The 26702-nt window shown below is 43.5% G+C and overlaps 2 protein-coding genes across 12 annotated transcripts in view; one reads left to right on the top strand and one right to left on the bottom strand.

The window, feature by feature from the left end:
- The window catches only part of cfap61 (cilia and flagella associated protein 61), a 383529-nt gene extending 378035 nt beyond the window's left edge, over positions 1-5494 (bottom strand). For 4 of the 11 annotated variants that reach the window (XM_085981782.1, XM_085981779.1, XM_085981784.1 and 1 more), the window contains exon 1: positions 5368-5463. The gene's annotated coding sequence lies outside the window, so the exon portion shown is untranslated. Of the gene's footprint in view, positions 1-5367 lie in introns of all 11 variants that reach the window. The other 7 variants (XM_085981778.1, XM_085981774.1, XM_085981780.1 and 4 more) reach the window with 4 other exon arrangements.
- A 27-nt stretch (positions 5495-5521) lies between these two features.
- The window catches only part of crnkl1 (crooked neck pre-mRNA splicing factor 1), a 58892-nt gene continuing 37711 nt past the window's right edge, over positions 5522-26702 (top strand). Inside the window, exons 1-6 of the mRNA XM_085981785.1 lie at positions 5522-5683; positions 12997-13149; positions 13267-13358; positions 13460-13618; positions 19933-20099; positions 22855-23033. Coding sequence (XP_085837911.1) covers positions 5636-5683; positions 12997-13149; positions 13267-13358; positions 13460-13618; positions 19933-20099; positions 22855-23033 — 798 coding nt within the window. The 5' untranslated portion in view covers positions 5522-5635. The remainder of the gene's footprint in view (positions 5684-12996; positions 13150-13266; positions 13359-13459; positions 13619-19932; positions 20100-22854; positions 23034-26702) is intronic.

Raw genomic sequence — 26702 nt, 5'->3', positions numbered from 1 at the left:
TTTAAGGGAGGGAAGAAGCCTTCGAACGCGGCAGTGCTGCACGGCCCATTGTGCAGCACTGCACACCGGCCGCCCCGCCTGCTGCCTGTTGCAAGTGCACCACTTCCTTCCTGGTGCACAAAACTGAATTTTTTAAAAGTTGAAAAGCATTAGTGCCTGCCGCTAATTTTTCAACTTTTAAAATTTAGCACCCCAAGCGGGGCGATAGCGAATTTCTCCCCCAAGGGGTTTTGGAACAATAAACAGGTAATAGATCACATTAAAAACAAAATTAGGTAGAAGAAAGAGAAAAGGATATCCTCCCAAAAAAAGCACAAGAAAATATGTAACAAGAAAAAAAATATGGCCCATTAGCTGTTTCCTCCACAGACTGTGCACAATTTTCCCTATTTTGGACTCTACCCAACCGACTTAATTTCTTGATCGCAACAGTGAAAACTCAAGAATATAAAGCTCCATGAAATTTCTTCCTGACACAAAGAGTGAGTGAGGGAAACTTCAGGATAGCAAGCCAACTTTACAACAGGCACTATTCAGCTAATGTTAGTGCAGCCCATAGGGGACATTCCCAATGTCCCAAATGTATACAATCACCGTGTTCCATAGAGCATTTGGTCATCTATTTGGAATAAATTCAAGATGAAACGAATCGATAATTGCAGAGAAAGGGATCAGCAGAGGGGTCTGAGAGATAGAATAGTGTATAGCATTTTATTTTATTTTGGGACTGGCTAGACAGACCACAGTGGTCTCTTCTGATTTCAACAATATAGCACTGACTGCTTTGCCTGAAAGTCTTTTCTATATACAGTGTTACTTGAGGAGAGAGAAAAAATCTAACTGCTAATCTTGCTCTTCTGTGATTACAGTATAAATTACACAATCATCTTCCATCTACATTATTCATGCCTCTTAGCATTTCACAGAGCTGGATCCTTTCCTCTTTCTCATTGTTTTCTCAACAAGAACAACTTGCATTTTTCTACTGCCACTGTTGAGGTGTTTCACAACATGCTGTGGGGCCCAGAGCAAGAAAAGCAATAGAAATTAAGAGAGGTCGCTGAAGGTACTGACAAAGAGATAGATTGAAGAGGTTTTTGAACATGGGATAAGAGGGAACAAAATGCCATTACTTAGAGATAGTGTTACAAAATGTAGGGCCGCCAATGAAGGTAAAACAGAGGGAGGGCGGGAGATGCAAAGGAGACCAGAAATGGAAGAGTGAAGGGCATTAGCTGACACGTATGGTTAAAGAAGGTTGGAGAGGTAGAGTGGAGCAAGGCTGTGGAGGGATTTGTAAACAAGGACAAGGATTTTGAATTTCAGGCATTGGGAACCTGGGAGTCAGTGGAGATAGGCAAGGATAGGTGATAGGGGAGTGGAACCTAGTGCAGGACAAGATGTGGGCCACTGAGTTAGAATTTCTGTAGGGTGGAACTTAGGAGGCCAGTGAGGAGAACATTTGAGATGTCAAGCTTGGAGATGAAGAAGGTGTCAATGAAGGTTTCACCAATGAAGGGATGAGGTAATTAAGGAGGTGAGCAATGTTGCAGAGATGGAAATCAACATCACTAAAAAAGATGTCTCGTCACTATCAATGGTTGCTGAGTTTCCTACATTACAACAGTGACTACACTTCAAAAGTACTTCATCGGCTGTACAGTGCTTTGGGACGTCCCATGGTCATGAAAGACGCTATATAAATGCAAGTCTTTCTTTTCTTTTTTTATGTGTTGGGACAGGTAGGACTGGAATCAAAGGAGGGCTGTGCTAAGCAGGTGAACCATGGAAGAGATACAGTGGAGTAGGGTAGAATGGTCAACTGCAAGAGGTCAAGGAAGACGGGGGGGGGGGGGAAAGGGGGGTTGGTTGGGGGAATGATGCAGCATGATCGCAGTTACAAAGTTGGTGACTGGCTAAGGCACTTGGCGCTGTGAGCATGGTGGAAACTGGACTAAAGGGATTTGAACAGAGACTGATGGGAGATGTGAGTGCAGTGTAGTGGTAACAACATATTTAAGAAGATAGAACATCCATTTATATAGCACCCTTCATGACCTCAGGATATACCAAACACTTTACAGCCAATGAAGGGTAGTCACTGTTATAATGCAGGAAATGCAACAGCCAGTTTGCATACAGCAAGGTCCCACACACAGCAATGAGATAATGACCAGATAATCTGTTAATAGTGATGTTGGTTGAGGGATAAATATTGGCCGGGACACCAGGAGAACTCCCCTGCTCTTCTTCGATTAATGCCATGGGATCGGACAGACAGGGCCTCGTTTTAAAGTCTCATTGAAAAGACAAGACCTCGAACAGTGCAGCAGAGGACTCAGTTAGTACTGCACTGAAGTGCCATCCTAGATTTTGTGCTCAAGTCTCTGGAGTGGGACTTGAACATGACCTTCTGACTTAGAGGCGACAGTGGTACCACGAAGACAAGACTGATACTCATGGACCTTAAGAGAAGGAGGGAAGGTTAGAGATGGGGCTGTAGTTGGAGGGGACAGAGGGAGTTGAGGGCATGATTTTTGAGGAAGAAGGTGACAATGGCAGTTTTGGAGGATGGGGAATAATGCTTAAGGAAAGGGAGTCATTGATGATGGCAATGAGTATCGGGCATAAGAAAGGTAGTTGTGTGATCAGAAGTAGGATCGGGAGAAGGATAAAAGCGCCATAGGCGGATCTCATGTAAATCATGAGGAGTCTGATTGGGGAGGGGTAGATTGAAGAGACAGCGAAGCTACATAATTACATGAGATTGAACTGAGGTACAAGGAGAACTGGGGGGAGGGGCTCAGTGACAGTAGAGGAGGAGAAAGAGGAGGCTAAGACAGTTGAAACAAAAAAGTCTATGAAATCCTCACACATGTGTGGGAAATGAGGGGGGGGGGGCAGAAAAGGCAGTTTGCCATTGAGTAGAGGAATTTGAGATTGCCCAGATCTGACTGGACTACCTTAAGAACTTACTTATATCTATCGCTTGCTCTCTCTCAGCCAAAAGTTCCTACTACTCCAGGATAAATAGTATAAAGGTAGTAAGGATGTTTGGCACAGAGAGGCAGATATGATCAATTCTTAGGGTGGTCAAGGCAGATTTGGCAGTGGATAACTGGGTCAGCAGTACACCCAGTGCCCTCAAGCTTGCAGCTTTCTGACGTGGAAGAGCAGAAGTGGGAGTAAAAAACCATGAAGAACTCTGTAGGGACATGGTTATTGAAAGGAAGTTGTTGTGCAGGTCAACAGGGACCATGATGTTGTGGCAGGTTAGAGGAAAGTTTGGAGTTGGAGATTGCTGGTGAGAGAACTGCCAGAAATCTTTTTCCACAGACAGAGGATTACCATGTGCAACAGAAAAGATATCGTAACAGCACTGTTATTGTCTCAATATGAAATCTTTGGGTAGACTCAGCTCAGGAAACAACCCAGTCTGAAAATTGTCCAAGTAAGAACTTCTGTTGAACGGTAAACACCTAAAACATTGAGGCCTGGTGCTTCCTCTTTGGGCACGATCCAGAAGTTGCACCCAATGTCACATCCATTTTGTCAATGTCAAGTTACGCCCATGTATCCTCCCAATCTTATTAGAATACGCACAAAATTAAAATGGGCGTAAATCAGCGTAAACAATCGGAACCCAAAGAAAGCGCCAAACCCACACCATATATATTTTCCTAAGTATAACATTTTTAATTTCAACGAATTTAACCATCATTCATGCACATCAGGCACAGCATGTATCGAAACCTGCAATCGGAGAAGCTTTTCAACCTTTAATGTGGTTTATACTTATGCCATAAAAATCCATTCAAAGAAACTTAAAATACAGAGTAGGTCTCAGTGAGGATAATTTTATTTAAAACGTTAAAAAAATGGCAATTTAACACCAGAAGAATTACTTTCTTTCCTGCTGCACCTGGAAATCTAGTCGCAATGTTAAGAGACCCTCAGAACAAGCACAGGGGATACTCGCATTTGAGAGTTGGTGGCGTGGCCAGTTTTGTTGGCAGAGATTCATTCGGATGAAGGGTTTGATGGATGGACGTAAAAGATTGAGAAGACTTGGATGTATTATAGTTATGCACGTATCTCACTTACGCCCAAAATTCCGTGATCTTTTAAGCCACTTAGTTGGTTTGCACCCAGGTTACACGTCTCAAATACAGAGGAAACGCCTGGCCCTTAACCTTGTCTTTTTTCTTTAGAGACACCGACTGACTTGCTCTGGATGTTATGCTTCCCCCTAATTCTGAAAACTTCCTAGCCAGTTGGTCACCACGTCACACAGGTTTTGTTTCAAAGTTAAACTACATCCCAGCACAAAGTAGGAAACAAAATTAGAGGTGGTGGTAGCAGAGGAGGAGGAACAGGATTGATATAAAGACTTGAAGACTTGCATTTATATAGTGCCTTTCGCCACCTCAGGATGTCCCAAAGCGCTTTACAGCCAAAGAAGTACTTTTTTAGTGTGGTCACTGTTGTAATAAGAACATAAGAAATAGGAGCAGGAGTAGGCCATTTGGCCCTTCGAGCCTGCTCCGCCATTCAATGAGATCATGGCTGATCTTCTGCCTCAACTCCATTCACCGGCCCTATCACCATATCCCTTGATGCCCTTACTAGTCAGAAATCTATCGACTTCTGTTTTGAATATACCCAATGACTGAGCTTCCACAGCCCTCTGGGGTAGAGAATTCCAAAGATTCACCACCCTCTGTGTGAAGAAATTTCTTCTCATCTCAGTCCTGAATGGCCTACCCTTTATCCTGAGGCTGTGGCCCCTGGTTCTAGACTCCCCAGCTAAGGGAAACATTCTCCCAGGATCCACCCTATCAAGCCCTGTAATAATTTTGTGTGCTTCAATGAGATCCCCTCTCATTCTTCTGAATTCAAGAGAATACAGGCCTAGTTTACTCAATCTCTTCTCATAGGACAGTCCCGCCATCCCAGGAATCAATCTCGTGTACCTTCGTTGCACTCCCTCTATGAAACGCGGCAGACAATTTGCGCACAGCAAGCTCCCACAAACTGCAATGTGGTAATGACCAGATAATCTGTTTTTAGTGATGTTGATTGAGCGATAAATATTGGCCCAGGACACCGGGGATATGGAATTAGCTGCACAATAATTCTACAGACTATAAATAAAATATTTCTACAAGTTTTTCTCGTGGAAAACAACCCATTAGGTTTCAACGGGGCTGTAAACATGTCTGACATGATACCGATTCTCTTCTCATAACTGCCCAACGCTCCGAGCCCCCGGTGTGGGAGCAGGAGTATTGGAAAAGAAACTAATTTAACGGAAGCCACACCTGGCTTCACCCTTTTCCTCTCAAAACAATAAAAAGTTACCCTTACCCGGAGAGAAAGCCTTTCAAACCTGTTCGAAATCTGCAGCCGTCGCCTCCCTGCTCGCAAAGCCACAACAAGCCTTCACCCTGGCGACGCCGCACTCGGCACCATGACAACCGCCGTCGTCATCACGCGGCGCGGGGTCGGAGGTCAGGACCTGCTGTGTGCTGGGATCTTACAGGAGGCTTTTGACTGGCGGTGAAATCATTTCATTGCTTGTTTTTATTTTTGAAATAATTGAACGTAGAGAGAGAGGAGGAATCACAGTAAGAATATGGCGTCGACAGCGGCTGGAAAACAGCGAATACCCAAAGTGGCGAAGGTGAGCGAGCCTTTACAACTTGTGCAAGGCCCAGTTAGGCGCTGCGGAAATTCCACTCATAAACATTTCTTCTCGGGGTGGAGTAGCAGACTGATGGTCTTGGAACTAAAATCCTGATGTTTAAAGATCAGACAGAAAGTAACAGGTTCGCAGGTTAATGCAGTGACCGAGAGGCTTCCCACACTTGCTGTAAAATTGAAAATTGTTTGGTTTCTTAAGAGAAAGATTTGCATTCCTGTCGCGCCTTTCAGGATGTCCCAAAGCGCTTTACAGCCAATGAGGTACTTTTGAAGTGTACTAAATGAAGTCACTCTGAGTAAGCCTTGAGGTGGTCAGCACAACACAAGTTGTCTTACATGGGTCCCTCCACCAGACTGAAGGCAGATGTCTGTCATATAGCTGTTGAGGAAACTTTGAGAAAGAAAGACTTGCATTTATTTAGCGTCTTTCATGACCACCGGATGTCCCAAAGCGCTTTACAGCCAATGAAGTACTTTTGAAGTGGAGTCACTGTTGTAATGTGGGAAACGTGGCAGCCAATTTGTGCACAGCAAGGTCCCACAAACAGCAATGTGATAATGACCAGATAATCTGTTTTTATTATGCTGGTTGAGGGATAAATAAACTGAGAATACCTGCCGAAAGGTGTAATCTAAGAATACATAGTGATATGTCCAGGGTTCGATGCCTGTCGTGACAGGGCTTTAGTTGCTGCTAAAGTTCTATACTGCTGTGCTCCAGTTAATACTAAGCCAGGTGGGGTGGTCCTATCTAGACCCACAGTAGGGACCTTACCAATGCGCTGCACAATTTTAGTTGGTGAAACTCCAAATTTGGGGATAGCTGTGCTTAAGTTTTCTGGACTTGGTTAAGTGGGGGGGTGTTTTTCCATATGTCAGTATTTACATTCGAAGAAGAGGATAGCATACCGGAAATCTCAAGGACACTAATAATTGAATCAGGACTCAATAAAATTAATGTAAACAAAATAACAGTAATGAAGAAACTAATGGCACTAAAGAGTGGCAAATCCCCAGGGCCAGATGGTTTCCATCCCAGGGTTTTAAAGGAAGTAGGTGAGCACATTGCAGATGCCCTAACTATAATCTTCCAAAGTTCTCTCGATTCAGGAACCGTTCCTTTAGATTGGAAAATTGCACATGTTACTCCGTTTTTTAAGAATGGCGAGAGGGGGAAAACGGAATTATAGACCAGTTAGCCTAACATCTGTTGTCGGGAAATTGCTAGAGTCTACAATTAAGGATGGGGTGACTGAACACCTTGAAAATTTTCAGTTGATCAGAGAGAGCCAGCATGGATTTGTGAAAGGTAGGTCATGCCTGACAAACCTGATTGAATTTTTTGAAGAGGTGATAAAGTAGTGGACAGGGGAATGTCTATGGATGTTATTTATATGGACTTCCAGAAGGCACGTGATGAAGTCCCACATAAGAGACTCTTATCTAAGGTAGAAGCCCACGGAATTGAGGGCAAATTATTGACCTGGTTAGGAAATTGGCTGAGCGGCAGGAGACAGGCAGTATGAATAATGGGTAGGTACTCAAATTGGCAGGATGTGACTAGTGGTGTCCCGCAGGGATCGGTGTTGGGGCCTCAACTATTCACAATATTTATTAACAACTTAGATGATGGTATAGAAAGCCACATATCCAAATTTGCCAATGATACAAAGATAGGCGGCATTGTAGGCAGTGTAGATGAAAACATAAAATTACAAAGGGATATTGATAGATTAAGTTAATGGACAAAAATGTGGCAAATGGATTTCAATGTAAGTGAATGTGAGGCCATCCACTTTGGACCTAAAAAGGATAAAACGGGGTACTTTCTAAATGGTGAAAAGCTAAAAACAGTGGAGGTCCAAAGAGACTTGGGTGAGTGGGGGTTGGGGGTGGTGGGGAGGTGGGGTTGGTTCAGGTACATAGATCATTAAAATGTCATGAACAGGTACAGAAAATAATCAAAAAGGCTAATGGAATTCTGCCCTTTATATCTAGAGGACTAGAATACAAGGGGGTAGAAGTTATGCTGCAACTGTACAAAACCCTGGTTAGACCACACCTGGAGTACTGTGAGCAGTCCTGGGCACCACACCGTAGGAAGGATATATTGGCCTTGGAGGGAGTGCAGCGTAGGTTTACCAGAATGATACCCGGACTTCAATGGTTAAGTTACGAGGAGAGATTACACAAATTAGGGCTGTATTCCCTAGAATTTAGAAGGTTAAGAGGTGATCTGATCAAAGTTTTCAGGATATTAAGGAGAAACTGATAGGGTCGATAGAGAGAAACTATTTCCACTGGTTGGGGATTCTAGGACTAGGGGCAGAGTCTAAAAATTAGTCAGACCTTTCAGGAGTGAAGTTAGGAAACACTTCCACACAAAGGGTGGTAGAAGTTTGGAACTTTCTTCTGCAAACAGCAGTTGATGCTACATCAATAATTAATTTGAAATCTGAGATTGATGGCGTTTTGTTAACCAAAGGTATTAAGGGATATGGGCCAAAGATGCAGTTCGATCACAGATGATCCATAATCTCATTGAATGGTGGAACAGGCTGGAGGGGCTGAATGGCCTACTCCTGTCCCTATGGATCGAGAATGCACTCTATATTAGTCAAATAGGAACTTAACCTCTCGGGTTTGATTTCGAGATTATTAAGCATAGTGAAGGGTTTCCATTGCATGTCACAGACCCAGCTGACCAAAAAGAAAGTTATGCTGAGAAGTAAACACAGCTCCATCTGTTTAAATTGGTGTGTAATATGTCTTTTTTCCCAATCTCATACTTTACATTTCCCTGATATTGATAGTATCACAAGATAGAGCCTTCAGCCCATTTGAGCTTCTCCTTCCAGAATACCAACCTATTGTTTTCCCATTACAGCACATACCTGTTTTTAAATGACGTCAGTGTCCTGGCCTCAACCACAGTTCCTGGAAACCCTTTGCAACTGTTGATCACCATTTGTGTAAAGAAATACTTCTGACACCTGTTCTAAACTTTTCATTCACAACTATCAACCTATTGCCTGCTGCTTCTGTATGTGAAAGCATTGTTGCTGGTTTACTTTCTCTGCCCTATTAAGTATTATGCATAACCCTGTAAGCTCCCCACTGTGATATTTCTCTTAACACCAAAGATCAGCCTTATTGCAGCCTTCTGCGCTGCTGCTAAGGCCTGTCATGGCGATCAGAACTGTATGCAGTACCACTGACAATTTGAACATAGTTTTTTTTCTATTAGTTCCTGGGATGTGAGTGTCACTGGCAAGGCCGGCATTTTATTGCCCATCCCTAATTGCCCTTGAGAAAGTGGTGGTGAGCTGCCTTCTTGAACCGCTGCAGTCCATGTGGTGCAGGTGCTCCCACAGTGCTGTTACGAAGGGAATTCCAGGATATTGACCCAGCGATGATGAAGGAACGGCGATATATTTCCAAGTCAGGATGGTGTGTAACTTGGAGGGGGCCTTGGTGTTCCCATGCGCCTGCTGCCCTTGTCCTTCTAGGTGGTAGAGGTCGCAGGTTTGGGAAGTGCTTTCGAAGCCTTTGCGAGTTCCTCCAGTGCATCTTGTAGATGGTACACACTGCAGCCACGGTGCACTGGTGGTGGAGGGAGTGAATGTTTAAGGTGGTGGATGGGGTGCCAATCAAGCAGGCTGCTTTGTCCTGGATGGTGTCGAGCTTCTTGAGTGTTGGAGCTGCACTCATCCAGGCAAGTGGAGAGTATTCCATCACACTCCTGACTTGTGCCTTGTAGATGGTGGAAAAGTTTTGAAGAGTCAGGAGGTGAGACACTCGCCGCAGAATACCCAGCCTCTGACCTCTTGTTTCCACAGTATTTATGTGGCTGGTTCAGTTAAGTTTCTAGTCAATGGTAATCCCCAGGATGTTGATGGTGAGGGATTCGGCGATGGTAATGCCATTGAATGTCAAAGAGCGGTGGTTAGACACTCTCTTGTTGGAGATAGTCATTGCCTGGCAGATGTGTGGCACGAATGTTACTTGCCACTTATCCACCCAAGCCTGAATGTTGTCCAGCAGGTCTTGCTGCACGCAGGCATGGCCTGCTTCATTATCTGGGGAGTTGTGAATGGAACTGAACACTGTGCAATCATCAGCGGACAACCCCATTTCTGACCTTATGATAGAGGGAAAATCATTGTTGAAGCAGCTGAAGATGGTTGGGCCTCGGACACTGCCCTGAGGAACTCCTGCAGCGATGTCCTGGGGTGTGATGATTGGCCTCCAACAACCACAACCATCTTCCTTTGTGCTAGGTATGACTCCAGCCAGTGGAGAGTTTTCCCCTTGATTCCCATTGACTTCAGTTTTACTCGGGCTCCTTGATGCCACACTCGATCAAATGCTGCCTTGATGTCAAAGGCAGTCACTCTCACCTGGAATTCAGCTCTTTTGTCCATGTTTGGACCAAGGCTGTAATGAGGCATGGAGCCTAGTGGTCCTAGCGGAACCCAATCTGAGCATCGGTGCGTAAGTGCGGGCCTGATAGCACTGTTGATGACACCTTCCATCACTTTGCTGATGATTGAGAATAGACTGATGGGGCGGTAATTGGCCGTATTGGATTTGTCCTGCTTTTTATGGTCAGTACATACCTGGGCAGTTTTCCACATTGTCTGGTAGATGCCAGTGTTGTAGCTGTACTGGAACAGCTTGGTTAGAAGTGCAGTTAGTTCTGGAGTGCAAGTCTTCAGCACGACAGCCGGGATGTTGTCTGTGCCCATAGCTGGCAGCTATGTCCTTCAGGACTTAGCCAGCTCGGTCAGTCGTGGTGCTACCGAGCCACTCTTTGTGATGGACATTGAAGTCCCCCACCCAGAGTACATTCTGTGCCCTTGCTACCCTCAGTGCTTCTTCCAAGTGGTGTTCGACATGGCGGAGTACTGATTCATCAGCTGAAGGAGGGCGGTAGGTGGTAATCAGCAGGAGGATTCCTTGCCCATGCTTGACCTGAAGCCATGAGACTTCATGGGGTCTGGAGTCAGTGTTGAGGACTCCCAGGACACCTCCCTCACGACTGTATACCACAGTGCCGCCACCTCTGTTGGGTCTGTCCTGGCGGTGGGACAGGTCATACCCTGGGACGGTGATGGAGGAGTCTGGGACATTGCCTGAAAGGTATGATTCTGTGAGTATGACTATGTCAGGCTGTTGCTTGACTAGTCTGTGTGACAGCTCTCCCAATTTTGACACAAGTCCCCAGATGTTAGTCATAGAGTCATAACAGCACAGAAGGAGGCCATGCGGCCCATTGAGTCCACGCCGGCACACTGCAGAGCAATCCAGTCAGTCCCATTCCCCCGCTCTATCCCCGCAGCCCTGCGAGTTTATTTCCCTCAAGTGCCTATCCCGTCTCCCCTTGAAAACATTGAGTGTCTCCGCTTCCACCACTTCCATCGGCAGCGAGTTCCAGGTCATCACCACTCGCTGCGTAAAAAAGATTTTCCTCACATCCCCCCTGTATCTCTTGCCCAAAACCTTAAATCTGTGTTTGCCTCGCACAACAATGCGCTGCACTTTTCAGAATTAATCTGCGTGAAGCACTTTGGGACGTCCTGAGATGCGTGATTAATTGTTCCAAAGGCATCTCTCCACTTCACCTGACGAAGGAGCAGCGCTCCAAAAGCTTGTGATTTCAAATAAAACTGTTGGACTATAACCTGGTGTTGTGTGACTTCTTAGATTTGTCCACCCCAGTCCAACACCGGCATCTCCACACCATGGCTACTGTGTCCCCTAATCATTGTACCATCAACTAGTGGGAACAGCCTTTCTCTGTCTAGCCTATACAAACCCGTCATAATCTTGTACACCTCTATCAAATCACCCCTCAACCTCCTTTGCTCTAATGAAAACAAATCCAGCTTCTCCAACCTGTCCTTGTAGCTAAGATTCCCCCATCCCCAGAACCATTCTGGTAAATCTCCTCTGCACCCTCTCAAGGGCCTTCACATCCTTCCTAAAGTGTGGTGACCAGAACTGGACGCAATACTCCAGTTGTGGCCTAACCAGCGCTTTATAAAGGTTCAGCATAACTTCTCTACTTTTGTACTCGAGACCCTTTATTTACGAAGCCCAAGATCCCATATGCTTTGTTAACCATTCTCTCAATATGCCCTGCCACCTTCAGGGACCTATGCACATTAACTCCCAGGTCCCTCTGTCCTTGCACAATCTTTAAAACTGTGCCATTAAGTGTATATTGCCTCTCTCTCTTTCTTCTGCCAAAATGCATCACCTCACACTTCTCCGTATTAAATTCCATCTGCCACTTGTCTGCTCATTCTGCTAGCCTTTCTATGTCCTGTTGCAGTCGATTGGTATCATCCTCACTGCTTGCCACACCCTAAGTTTGGTGTCATCGGCAAATTTAGAAATTCTACTCTGTATTCCAATATCCAGGTCATTTATATATTATATATATCAAAAAAAGCAATGGCCCCAGCACTGACCCTTGGGGAACACTGCTGTCTACCATCCTCCAGGATATGAGAGCAGTGCATTTATATTTAATGTTTCTCCTTTCACCTTCAGACCATACTTTGGTATGTTGCACAATAGATTGTTGTATTTTATTATATTTTATATTTTCCAAATTATAGTTGTATTTAGTTTCCAATGTATAGTTTTCTTGACATGCACTCAATTTTTCAAATGTGACTTGTGGTATGACAATTTTAGAACACAAATTCAAAAATGTAGGTTGTATTGGAGGCAAAGATAGCAGCTAAATAAAGCTCCGTCATGGATTCAACATAAAGTTTCTTAAACTAAGTTATTGCTGTAACAAGATTAAATTTTTCTTGGCATATACCATCAACAACAACTTATATATTTATATAGCGCCTTTAAAGTAATAAAATGTCCCAAGGCGCTTCGCATGGGTGTTATTTTTTTTTTTTAATTGACACTGAGCCATATAAGGAGATGTTGGGGCAGGTGACCAAAACCTTGGTCAAAGAGGTAGGTTTTAAGGAGTGTCTTAAAGGAGAAAAGAGAACTGGAGAGACACAGAGGTTTAGGGAGGAAATTCCAGAGCTTAGGACCTAGGCAGCTGAAGGCACGACCGCCAATGGTGGAGCATTTAAAATATTCAAAAGGCCAGAATAGACGGAGCGCAGAGGTCTAGGGGGATAATAGAGCTGGAAGAGATTTACAGAGATGAGATGGGGCGAGGCCATGCAGGGATTTGAAAATAAGGATGATAAACATCAGGTTCATCTGTTCAGTAAAAAAGCCATCATTGACCTGGTTCACCTTTATCCATAGGTGAAAAATAAAGCACCTGCCGAATTGCAAATCACAGCTGAACAGCTCCTGAGAGAAGCAAAAGAGAGGGAACTTGAACTCCTTCCACCACCTCCTACACAAAAGATCACTGATGAGGAGGAATTGAATGACTACAAGCTAAGAAAAAGAAAAGTAAGTACTTTGTAACAGTTAACGTTTCCTGTTCGTTTACCAGATTAGTGTAACAAATCAGGATTGTTGTCCTTGCAGCATAAGTGGCATTTTTTAATTGGTACCATTTTGTAACAGACATTTGAAGACAATATACGGAAAAATCGAACTGTTATTAGCAACTGGATCAAATACGCACAATGGGAGGAGAGCCTAAAAGAAATACAGCGGTAATTATTCTAAGAAATTAAATGTGATTGATACGGCAGGGTTTTTTAAATAAAATATAGTTTGTTTTTTTATCCTCACGCATCTGCTTGTATCCCTGAAGAGCACGTTCCATTTACGAGCGTGCATTAGATGTCGATCACAGAAATATCACCCTATGGTTGAAGTATGCAGAAATGGAGATGAAAAACCGACAGATTAACCATGCCCGCAATATCTGGGATCGAGCGATTACCATCCTGCCCAGGGTCAACCAGTTTTGGTAAGTTGACTACTGGTCAGCAATCTTTATTTTTCCAGTTTTGCATTTCAATTTGAAACATACTATATACGGTTGAGCTTTGTGTATAATTATTATCAACAAGCCAGGTCTTTTGTTGCCTTCAAGGTTTTGGTGACCAAGCCATATGAGAAATGAATATTATGATTAAAGCACTTTTTTTTAAACTTGGGAACCTCCAAAACAGTTCTGGTTTTAATCAGTTTTTTATTTTTTGCCAAATCTGTTGTGTCCGTATGTTCATAGAGACACTGAAGACAGGAGTTGGTTTTACAGGTGTTTACTGAACAAAGTCTGGAGGGGAACTAACTGATACAACACAATATACAGGCTTATATAGCCCGAGTGGCCATTACCGGCATTACAGTACACAGGGGGCTCTTAAAGGCACATACACTACAATTCCTCCCCTTTTAGCCAACCAGTACATAATATTTTAAGTAATCATTAATTACATGTTGCAAGAAAAATAATCTACACATTGCTGTTGTTAATTAATTATAAGTCAGTCTCTCTGGAGGCTTCCTGACTCGGTCCGGATAACGCCTCGGTGGTGTAGTAGTTTCTGGTGGTGTAGTAGGTTCTTTTGGCAAGGCTGATTCGGCTTGAATGCCAGTGTCGGGTTCATCGGGTTCCAGTATCACCGGATCGGAGGTAGATATGGGTATCTCTACTTCATCATTAGGCGTATAGAGTTGTGTAGGTTGTCCCTTTTCGGATGACTCTATGATTTGGTCAGCATGGTGCCTTATTATGCTTTCTCCGATGTCCACGGTATACATCAGCGGTCCTAGTCGTGTGCAGATAGTTCCAGGCTGCCATTTCTCGGTACGGTAGTCCCGGGCCAAAACTTGTTGACCTATCTGGAAGGTTCTAGTTGGCCTTTCATTCATGCCTTGAAATTGCTGGTTCTCCACGTCCCTTCTGATGTTTGGCTTGATCAAATCCAGCCGGCATCTTAGGCTTCTATTGAAGAACATCATGGCGGGAGTTTGGTTTGTAACCATATGTGTTGCATTCCTGTATGCAAACAAGAAGTTATCCACCTTGTGCTGAAGTTTTATGTCTTCATTACCCATGGCCTTTATGGCCTTCTTGAAGGTCCGGACAAACCTTTCAGCCAATCCATTGGTGGCAGGATGGTATGGGGCGGACGTGTAGTGCTTAACCCCATTGTTTTTTAAGAACACCCTGAATTCTTCGGACACAAATTGTGATCCATTATCAGAACAGATCTGTTCAGGCAGCCCATTCCTGGCCAATATGGTCCTTAATACTGTGATGGTTTTTTCCGTGGTGGTGGAGGACATCTTTATTACCTCTGGCTGCTTGGAGTGTGCATCAACCGCGATTAAGAACATTGAGTCCATAAATGGACCAGCAAAGTCGATGTGTACCCTTTGCCAGGGAGATGAGGGCCACTCCCATGGATGTAGAGGGGCTTGTGGTGGAGCGTTTTGGACCTTCTGGCATCCTAGGCAGCTCTTGGTCATTTCTTCGATGTCTCCATCGATACCTGGCCACCATACAAATGCCCTGGCTAGGTTCTTCATTTTCACTCCACCCAGATGCCCCTCGTGAAGCTCCTTTAGAACTTTATCCTGGAGTTTGGGTGGAATCACCACTCTGGATCCACACATCAAGGTTCCTCGGCACACTGACAGCTGTTCTCTTCTTTGCGAGAATGCTGGCAACAGTGGTTCGCCATGTGCTGGCCATCCCTTCACTGTTAAATCGTAGACTCGTGAGAGAGTCGGGTCATTTCTAGTTTTCCTTTCAATGGCAGAATTTGTTACTGGTAGACATTCGACTATGGTAGAGTGAAAAATCTCCACTGGGTCTACGGTAGGTGCTTCTTCTACCGTTGGCAACGGTAGGCGCGATAACCCGTCAGCATTCCCATGCTGTTTTGATCCTTTGTATTCTATGTTATATTGGTGTGCCCCTAGAAAAAGGGACCACCTCTGTAGCCTTTGCGCTGTCATAATGGGAACACCCTTTTTAGGGTTGAATATGGAGATGAGGGGTTGATGGTCAGTCAACAAGGTAAATTTTTGTCCGTGTAGGTAATGGTTGAATTTCTTCACTCCCCATACTAGGCTGAGTGCTTCCCTGTCAATTTGGGCATAGTTATGCTCAGCTGAGTTCAATGAGCGTGACGCAAAAGCTATAGGCCGTTCTGAGCCATCAGGGAATTTATGCGATAATACTGCTCCTACGCCGTAAGGGGATGCATCGCACGCCAGTCTGATTGGCAGTGATGGGTTGTAATGAGCCAAAACTCCTTTGGACGTGATTAAGTCTTTGCATTTATGGAAGGCACGTTTACAGTCTTCGCTCCATTTCCAAATTACTCCTATTTGTAGCAGTTCATTAAGAGGGTGCAGAAGAGTTGATAAGTTCGGTAAAAATTTATGATAGTAATTTATTAATCCCAGGAACGACCTTAATTGTGAAACATTTTCAGGTGCTGGGGCTTTTATGACCGCTTCAATTTTTTCAGGTGACTTATGCAACCCTTCCTTATTAATTATGTGGCCACAATGATATTTGATTCTGGAAAAATTCGCACTTGGGGCGATTTGCTCGTAGGCCCCGTTCTCTCAGCCTAGTGAGCACCTGCTCCAAATTGGCATGGTGCTCGTTGTCGTTTTCTCCTGTTACAAGGATGTCGTCTAGGTAGCATTGAGTCCCCGGAATCCCTTGGAGGACTTGCTCCATAGCTCTTTGCCAGATAGCTGGAGCGGATGCTACTCTGAAAACCAGTCGATTGTACTGGTACAGACCTTTGTGTATTTATCGTGAGATACTTTTTAGAGGCCTCTTCAACCTCCATCTGTAGATATGCCTGTGCCAAGTCAATTTTGGTGAAACGTTTCCCTCCGGATAGTGAGGCGAAAATATCTTCTATCCTCGGAAGAGGATACTGTACCGTGTGAAGGACCGGGTTTACAGTCACCTTGAAGTCTCCACAGATGCGAATTTTTCTCTGTTCTTCAGATTTATCATTATTCAACGCTTTCTTCATGACTGGGACGATGGGTGTTGCCCACTCGCTCCAATCTATTTTGGATAATACGCCTGCTTTTTCCAAATTCTCCAGTTCTGCCTCGACTGCTGGACGAATTGCGTATGGCACCGGTCTTGCCTTAAAAAAACTTGGGCATTGCCGCATCTTCCACTTTTATTGAGGCGGTGATGCCTTTCAAGGTTCCTAGTTTCTCTTGAAACACTTCTTTGGCGTTGGCCAAGATGTCTTTTAATCGTTCAGGTATGACGTCATCATCGTTTTTTTCCTTACTGGTCACCGTCAGTGCCTGAATGGAGTGCCAGTCTAAACGTATTTTCCTGATCCATTCACGTCCCAACAGTGGTGGAGCACCATCTTGTAGAACGTATAAATACAACTTTTGTATTTCCTTGCCGTTATATACAACAGGCACCCTTATTTTTCCTTTGGGTTATACTTTCTGCCCCGTATATGTTTTCAAGATAATGGATGTGTCTTTTAAAGGTATATGCGGAAATAGACGCTCGTAATCCCGTCGATTTATGACGGTCAGAGCTGATCCTGTATCTAGCTCCATTTTAACTGGGGACCCTGCTATCGTGAGGGTAACCCAAATGGTCTGGTAATCTTCTTTAGCAATTACATTATGTAATTTGAGACAGCTTAGTCTCTTGTTTTCGGAGTCGCTATCGCTCTTCTGGTCTTCGGAGCTACTGTCCGTCATCATTTGTACCTTTCTATACTTTATTGATTTTTTTTTTCCCTGTCTGTGGATTTTTTTTGTCCAGATCGGCATACCCATGCAATGTGTCCAATCTTTCCGCATTGCCTGCATGCTTTGTCCTTGAACCAGCAGTCCCTCTGGTCATGGGTGGATCTGCCGCAGCGATAACATCTCTCGAAACCCTGTGTCATTTCATGGGTGCCGAAGTCCTGTGTCTTTTGTTGTATCTCTGCAGCTCCTCTTGCGGCTGCTTCGTATGATACAGCCATACTGAAAGCCTTGTCCAGTGTTAAATCTTTTTCAGAAAGCAGCCTTTTCCGTGTTCCTTCACTTAGGAGACCGCAGACGAATTTGTCTCGAAGATAATCTGCTAGTCCTGCCCCGAATTGGCAGTGCTTTGATAGCTTTCTTAATTCGGTGAAGTAATCAGCGTTACTTTCATTCTTGTGTTGATTTCTCTTGAAGAATTGGAATCGTTCCGCTATCAGCAGCGGTGTTGGGTTTAAGTGCTCCTGTAGGGTATCAACAATTTCTTTAAAATTCTTGTCCTTTGGTTTGGCTGGAGTGATTAAGTTTCGTAACAGCCCGTATGTCTTTGCGCCCATTAGATTTAGAAGTACTGATGCTTTTTTTTCATTTTCTATTCCATTTGCGGTGCAATATACCTCCACTCTTTCCACATGTGGTCCAATCCTCTATCTCGTTATCAAAAGCATCAATATTGCCAGACTTGGGCATCCTAGAAAAGATATGGCGCTTCCCCGCCGCTGCTGCCGATGACAACGCTGTTTCCCGCGGGTTTCCCTTTTTATTTATTTGTTTACAGGTGGAGGCTCGTTCCCGCCGGACTCTCTCTGCTAGGTCTGAATGCCGACCTGCTTGCAGCGCCGGCCGTCTCCCGAGTGCTCCCTCCCCGTCTGTTACTGCTTGCCTCCGCCGCTTGGCCTAGCTGCAGAGCTAGCCGCTGGAGCCCCAGCCCGACGCCCAGGAAGGATTATTGCAGTACCTGCCACCAGCTCGGCCAGCTGGTGAAACCACAGCTTTTTCCTTTACTTGATTTTCCTTGACTTTGGCTGCCAGAGGAATCGATGTCCTTGAGGTGCTGCCGAATTGCAGGTAAGTCCGTTTCCAATTCGTCGCCACTGTTGTGTCCGTGTGTTCATAGAGACACTGAAGACAGGAGTTGGTTTTACAGGTGTTTACTGAACAAAGTCTGGAGGGGAACTAACTGATACAACACAATATACAGGCTTATATAGCCCGAGTGGCCATTACCGGCATTACAGTACACAGGGGGCTCTTAAAGGCACACACACTACAAAATCAACTTCTGGTAATTGGTTATTTTTAACCACATCCTCAAAAATCCAAGTTGAATGAATGTCAATAATAACACATACAATAATTCTCTGTTCTGTTGTTTAACCAATTTCTACTTAATTTCTTTGTTATAGATTTTAAATATTTGTATTTGAATACAAAACATATTTCAAATATAGATTTCAGATCCATGTTGTATTGGTCCTATTAATTTTAATCCCTGTGTAAGACAACTATTAAGGATCATAAGTGTTTCTGGTTACATATATAAGTCTGTTCTGCTCTATCATATTTGGTCTAATGAATTCCAATCTGTTCCTGCCACAGTTTTCTTAGAGAGAGCACATTTTTTTGGGAAAGTCTAAAAATGCCAGTTAATTTCAGCCAAGAGTCATTTCATCAGAATGAGATTGCACTTTCTAATGTTTTCCCTAATTTGAACGCAAGAACCCCTTGCTTTCATTTCCCACCTAAGCCCTACATCAGCTACAACCAAGAAAAAAGAAAGACTTGCATTTATATAGCACCTTTCACAACCACCGGACATCCCAAAGTGCTTTACAGCCAATTAAGTACTTTTTGAAGTGTAGTCACTGTTGTAATGTAGGAAACATGGCAGCCAATTTGCGCACAGCAAGCTCTCACAAACAGCAATGTGATAATGACCAGATAATCTGTTTGTTTTTAGTGATGTTGATTGAAGGATAAATATTGGCCAGGACACCGGGGATAACTCCCTTGCTCTTCTTCAAAATAGTGTCATAGGCTCTTTTGCATCCACCTGAGAGAGTAGACGGGGCATCGGTTTAACGTCTCATCTGAATGACGGCACCTCCAACAGTGCAACACTCCACTGGAGTGTCAGCCTAGATTTTTGTGCTCAAGTCTCTGGAGTGGGACTTGAGCCCACAACCTTCTGACTCTGAGGTGAGGGTGCTACCCACTGAGCCACTGGTTGACCACAAAAAGGCAGATGAGCTGTTCCATGGTCTGTGCTGATGTCACTCTGAGCCCACGCATGAGACTGCACTGATTAGACTCTTTCGAGGTAGGGAAGAACCTGATTCACGCAGAGATGTGGCTCAGTTTGGAACTGTGGGTTGCAAGCTCAGCACTGCAGTACTGGACCATAATGGATATAATTTAAAAATCCATTGTTATGTGTACTTAATGTCCCCAGAATGGATCTAACTGTATGCTTGTGTTGATATGCACATACTATATTGTATTCACTTTTGCTAGGTATAAATACACTTACATGGAGGAGATGCTAGGGAATGTTGCAGGAGGACGACAGGTGTTTGAGCGCTGGATGGAATGGCAACCTGATGAGCAAGCCTGGCACTCCTATATCAACTTTGAACTCCGATACAAGGAAATTGAAAGAGCCAGGCTGGTTTATGAGAAGTATATCCTTTTAAATTGTGATTTTTAGGAAGAAATGAGAGGTATTTTAGCCTTTGTAAGCTGCTCATCACCACAAAAACTAACAAGAAAGCTCATATATCTGAGATTTGGTCCTTACATTGATTGGGTTGCTGCTGCACCTCCAGCTGGTGGAACCATTGTTAGACAGGGTGTGATGTGTGTCCATGCTGCGGTCAGAGGATGGTATTAGTTCGTTCACATGCTTTATGGCGAGTTCTGCTTCTCCGTATTTTGTTTGAGAAGTTATTAGTTACTTTCTGTCTGGTTAATAAAGGCTAAAACCTGCATCAACTCATGACTACCTTCTTGGTGGGTTGCAAGGGAGGAAGATAAGATAATGGAAAATGGGAACAGAGCCAACCCTACTTTGCAGATTTAGTGATCTAATGAGCCAGAGAAGTCCACAGAATTTCAGGGCTGAGCTCATGCTAACCTGTGGCTAGACTTTGGCAAGTGGGGTTTGCAGCTATGCAGATAGAATGTGCACTCCACATCAGTCAGTTAGAAACTTTGCTTGCGTGGATATCTCTGGATAGCTAGGGCAATCTATGCTTTTAAGAGTCTTGCTCATAAGCATCATTGGTACTGCTCTAGCCCAGAAGCAGTATAGTTAAATCTGGACAAACCTAACAACATCCAATTGAAGTAAGTTACAACCCAAATTGCATTTCAGTATCTTTTTCGGAAAGAAAAGAAAAAAAATGGACAAAATAAATAGTAAGAAACAAAAACAATAAAATCAACAGGGAAAAGAGCAATGAACACAACACTATATGTGATGGACTCAAAGACCCCGAATTTCCTGGACTGCGTTTATGCAGAAATTGCACCAAAATTTACACCAGTTTTGGTACCGATCTTGCCGGCAGGAACTTGCACTGAAACTTGCTGTAGAGCACATTGTGCTAAGCCAGAACTTTTAAAAACTGGCGTAAAACAAGTCAAATACAACGCTACTAATTATTGCCCAGTTGTGTTACGACAGTAGATGCTATTTTTAAAATGGTGTTATCCCCTCAGAAATTAAAAAAAAAACGATATTACTGTTCTCTAAAATCAGGAGACTTGCATGTGTGGAGTATGAAATTGAGCACTCTGATGCGTCATAGCAGAAGTGCTGCTTCATTTAGTAGTCTGGCTAGAACCACCAAAGCAAAGGGAGAGGAAGTGTAAAAAATGTCAGGGATCTCTGGACAACTATACTTTCGAACCCAGATTTAACAGAGGTTCACACTTCCTCTCCCTTTTTTTTGGTGGTTCTAGCCAGCCCACTAAATGAAGCAGCACTCCTGTTCAATCTGGGTTCGAAAGTACAGTTGTCCAGAGATCCCTGACATTTTTCACCAGGCCTACTGGAGAGGAACTGGTTTAATCTTTCATTTGTAAATGCAACTGAAAATGCAGCAGCTCCATTGCTATGTCCAGTTACAAAAATTAATTTCCACACATTCACCGTGGTGTCAATTTGGGCAGAACCCGACCTTAGTGTCAAAAAGCCATTGTTAACATGTTAAAAGTCTGAATTATTCAGAATTACCTTCTGAGATTAACATTGTTACCAGATGTAGTTTCACTATTGAGTGATAGTGGCTGAAAATTCCACGGAGCTGCTCCCGCTCTTCCAGCGTTATTGCCCTATAAATGCTGTGGGAACCTCACTTATTAGTTTAAACGGGGTTTGTGTTTCACTTCTGGCAACATAACACCAGTAGAGTGGGAACATCTCCAAGGAATTATCCAGCCATTGCGTTGCTGTGCACGTGATTTCAGTCCATTAGTTAGTACCTTCTGATATGGCGCCTCACTCTCAGTGCATCGTGTCTCTCCTCTTCTATTATTATGCAGAACAGAAGTATGCCCATTAAAAAGGCTATTGCAGCTGCTTAATCCTTCTGAATGCATGGGAGGGGGGTGGGGGTCCAAATATTTCAGGTGCACTAAGACTGATGCCATTTTGGTTAAGTGTAGTGCAGATCTCGTTAAAAATTGGAAAAATCACGAAGAAAATTGCTATCAAACTCCAGAAACCTGTTGCATTGATATTGGGTGACTTCGAGCTGTGCTGCACGAAATTTGTGGGTGTAGTTCTACGTTAGCTAATTATAGGCGTAAATCCAAGAAACTCGTGTGTGTTGGTCTTTTGCATGGGGGTTGTGTTTCAGCATAAACGCGGCGTAAATCAGTTACTCGCAACTTTTCTTGTGGCAGAGCAGTAAGATTGCTCTTACCCCATAGTTATACTGAAACTTTTTGGGAAATTCCAAGCCAAAGTTTGTCATGCCTCATTCACACATACCGTGGTCAGTTGAACATTGATTATTTAGAATAAAATGCTTAAGTCGTTGCACTGATCAATCAGTGCAATTTGATAATAGCCACTGAAATGTTATTTAGAGCATTTTATACAGAAGGGTGCTCTCTATTTATATCACACAGTTACATTTGAATTTGATTTAAAAGATTGCTTGAGAAGTACAGTGGATTGGAGTGTCATGGCATTGTACTGCATGTAGGGTAGGCCATTGGAGGAAGCAATTGGGGGAAATCAGGCCAGTTACTTTAGCCAACCTTCACCCACCAGCTTGCAAGCAGCTAAAGATCAATATTGGTGAAGGTGTAGGAGCAGGTTGTCTTTTGACCAGGGGCTGTAACAAAAAAAAAATGGTTAATTGTTTTATAGCCATTTGTGGGCAGGATTCCTTTAAAGCACTTTTGTTCTCCTTAATTCCTCTGCACTTGTTTTTATCCATCCTGATGTTAAGAACTGGATTAAATATGCCCGGTTTGAAGAAAAGCATGCTTACATTGGGCAGGCACGGAAAGTATATGAAAGAGGAGTGGAGTTTTACGGGGAAGACTACATGGACGAACAGCTCTTTGTAGCATTTGCAAAGTTTGAAGAAAAGCAGAAAGAAGTAAGAAAATCACAATTTAATTTTATTTACTTTTTTTTTCCAAGGCTGGTTCAAAAAGCCGAACCACATTTGGTCTTGCATTCAAAACAACTTAAGTGAAAAGAATCCAAATAGTCTCAATTCTGTTTAAAGTGGTATTAGTCCAGGGTACAAAATTACAGTTTTGGTTGTACAGTAGTTCATTTCCCATAGCATTACTCGTAGAGAGTTTTTTTAAATTATGCATCTCCTCTCTTCCCCCATAACTCTTTCTGTCTCTCAGTTTATCTGTATTCATTCCTTTTCTCTCTCTGCCCCTCTCACTCATGCAGTTTATCTTGTTTCTATCTCTATTTGTCTCTGAATCTTTTTAAGACTCTTGTCTCCCTTTAAGTCTCTCCTGGTTTATGTTTTTGCTCCCTTCTCCTTTGTTGCCTCCTTTCTCTGCAAACTTCTCCTGCAGTTTCTATTTTCTCTCTGTCTTTCACTCCTTCTTTCTCTCTCCCCTTCTCTCTTTATGTATGCATGCTAGCTACTCTTAATTCTCTCGCACATTTCCTTTCTCTGTCAGTGTCTCTGCATCATGTATGTCTTGTACTCTTTCTTTTACTGCTCACCTGCTATGGAGGCGCACTTGGGTAAACCACTGATGGCCACAAAAATTATATTGTCTTTCTCTGGCAGCTGGGGAAAGGGAATCCTGGGGTTTGTGCCACTCTCTGTTGCATTTGCATGAGGGAGAGGGGGCCAATGATTGGGTTGGGATGGAGTAGCGGTCAAAGACCAGATTGTGAGGGATTGAGGTAGGCATTCACTCACTGCAATGGAGCTTATCCAGCCTGAAAAAAATTCTGTGTTTTTGAAATTACTGTAGTAAAAGAGAATGTGTTTGTCAAATGGTGATATTGCAATTTCCCAGCTCAGCAATTGTTCTTAAAACGTTCTTTCTGAAAGCTTGATTGGTGTGATTAAAAAATTTCAGGAGACTGCAAAAGTTTGATAGTTGCATGTAAAAAAAAAAAATTAACATTTATAACAAAATGAAATAAATCGTTATTCTGGGGGCATGATGCTGAAAGGTTTAATTCCTTTTTAATTTCATTCAATATCTGACCTCCTGATGTGAATATAATTCTCCTAAATCAATTTGGTAATCAAAGTTTGCCAATGCTCTTCTATCAGGAGGACATTGCACTGCTTTATTTACGACAGCAAATGCCATGCTTCAAACTTTTAAACCAAGTTCAGTGTAGCTTTATTTGTTATTTAACATTGCAATTACTCTTGTTTTGGAAGGGGATTGCTAAGCTAATTATAATGTATCAACAACAATTTTCTTTGGTATTTAAATGCATACTGGCCCAGAAATTCGGGTCCCCACGGGTGAGTATGTGCTGGGTACTCAGTAGGCCCAGCGAAAGTGCCGGTTTCGTGCATGCGCGGGAAACCGAACTTCCGTTCCCTTAAAGGAAGGGGTTCACGGGTCGAACGCGTGCGCCGGAGAGGCAGCGCATGCGCCTGGAACTTACGATTTTTTTGCAGGTTTCTCCGGGAGGGTAAGTCTCCAGGAGTTACACTTTTAAAAAGCAGTCGCAGGGCCTGCTTTTAACAGGCTAAGTGGTGAATTAAGTAAAACTAAAACATTTTTTCCACAGGTTTATTATTTTTAAATACTTTAAAGAAAGGTAAGTTTATTTTTAGCCCCGTTAGAAACTGTAATTAATTTTTTCAAAAATTTAAATTATTGTTTAAAATAGTTATTTTATGTAATTTATAGTTATTTTAAAAATGTGATTTAAAAAAAAAAAAAAATTATTTTAAGTTTTAGTGATGTTTTGGGGCTGATTTGTATTTATAGTTTTGACAGGTCTTCCTGTCAATTTTATGAATGGGCATTCCCTGCTACCCTTGGCTCCCCATGCCCACGTGATCCCAGGGGACGCTTCGAACTAACTGCGCCTCTGGGATACGCAAGCACTGCGCGCCGGCAGTTGGAGGAGGCCCAGGATCGGAATACCACGCGGGCCCACAGCACAACGGCCGGCGCGCTAGCTAAGTGCAGGTCGGAGGCTTGCACCCGCGGGAAGCCTCCGACCCGAATTTCTGGGCCACTATTTCTGATGTATTCAGCACCAAATGATTTCTCCCTGAAATGTATAATTTCCTAATTTTCTTTTAGGGAAGGGATATATAAATATTCTGAAACTAAATGACTGGAAGAGTCAAGTATTTATAGAATAAATTTATAGAATAAAGCCATGTGTACATATAATAACACAGTCTGATATAGTGGGTAGTTGCATGCAAGAAATGGCTGATTTGGTGAAGTGCTGTTACACTCCATTACACACAAATATTTCTATAATTCTGTAGAATTTTAAATGTATTTGGTTTCTACAGTAAGGTTCCCTTGGTAATGCGGGTGTGAACTACCGCATTGTGTATCATCTGTTTTTACAATATCATGAAAACTGGCGACTTCAAACTGTTGCCTCATCAGTTGCCATGCAAGAGGACAATGCAAATTCAAGCATGTGGCTGCTTTTTAGCTGAATACTAAAAGCTACAGTCAGATAAAATGCTGGGGCAAGAAGCCAGTGGCAGAACTACAGGCTTAATGGATAACGGCATTGCCCAGTTCAGGACTGAGCTATACAAACCAGCAGAGTTCAATCCCTGGTCCGTGCTGAGTTAGAGTCAGGGTGGTGGTAGGAAAATCAGCCAGCATTCCTGCTCTCTTGATAGTTAGCCAGTGATATCTTCTGAAAAGTGCACATGTGTTGACGTCAAGCAAGGACAGGATAAAGCTCCATGCTGATGCCTTCTACAATGAAACATGCATCAGTCCCTTTGGTTGGAATGGGGAGAAAACTGGAATGATAGGAAATTGAAACAGTGCTGTACTGTGAACAGTGCAAATGTCCTGGCCAGAAAATATTTCATCCTTTTGTGATGTCAATTTCATTAAACTTTATGGTTTTCAAGCAACTTTTACAAAAATAATGGTTGTGTGAATTTACCCATCTATATATATAAATCGGTCGTTCTGTCTGTCCTGTCTGTCTGTCATTCTGTCTTGTCATCGCGTGTGCGTCTGGCGGGCTATGCGCTCGAAAGTTACAGGGCGTACCTACGCGCGTGTTACCTCCAAAGAAAGCTTATGCTTCCGAGACGGTTTTAAGCGTATTTACGTTTCGGCCGGGCTAAAATCGCGCCCGCGGTATCCCAAAAACCTTCAACATTCCGCTCATTAGCATCTCATTATCCGCTCATTAGCGACTGGTCGACCTCGAGGTCACTCTATCGTACGGTGGCTTGCTGCCGCGTGCGGCCGGGCCAATCAGTGCGTGTGTGGGCGGGCCTTATCGTTCTGAACCGAGGTGAGTCGCCACCATCTTGATTCCAAACTTTTCCTTTTTCCCGCTTTCTGCGTCTTTAAAAAAAAAAAAGTTGCTTTTAAAACACACATTGTTTTAAAAAAAAATGATTTAGAAACGAATTAACTTATCTAATCTCATTAATTTTCCTACCTTTCCCCGTTTTTCCAGGTAGGCCTCGAAGCCTCGGCTTCTCCTCCGCACCCACGCCTGAGCTAGGCACCTCCCGGCCCCACTCGAAGGCTGGAGGGGCGGGCCTCAGCCCAGCGCCGCTACCTTACTAAAGGGTGCGCGCGCAGCAGGAGCTGAGACG

The sequence above is a fragment of the Somniosus microcephalus genome, chromosome 3, assembly GCF_052327205.1.
Source record: "Somniosus microcephalus isolate GS21.2 chromosome 3, FLI_Smic_1.0, whole genome shotgun sequence".
Taxonomy (NCBI): domain Eukaryota; kingdom Metazoa; phylum Chordata; class Chondrichthyes; order Squaliformes; family Somniosidae; genus Somniosus; species Somniosus microcephalus.
This window is presented reverse-complemented; position numbering and strand designations above follow the sequence as displayed.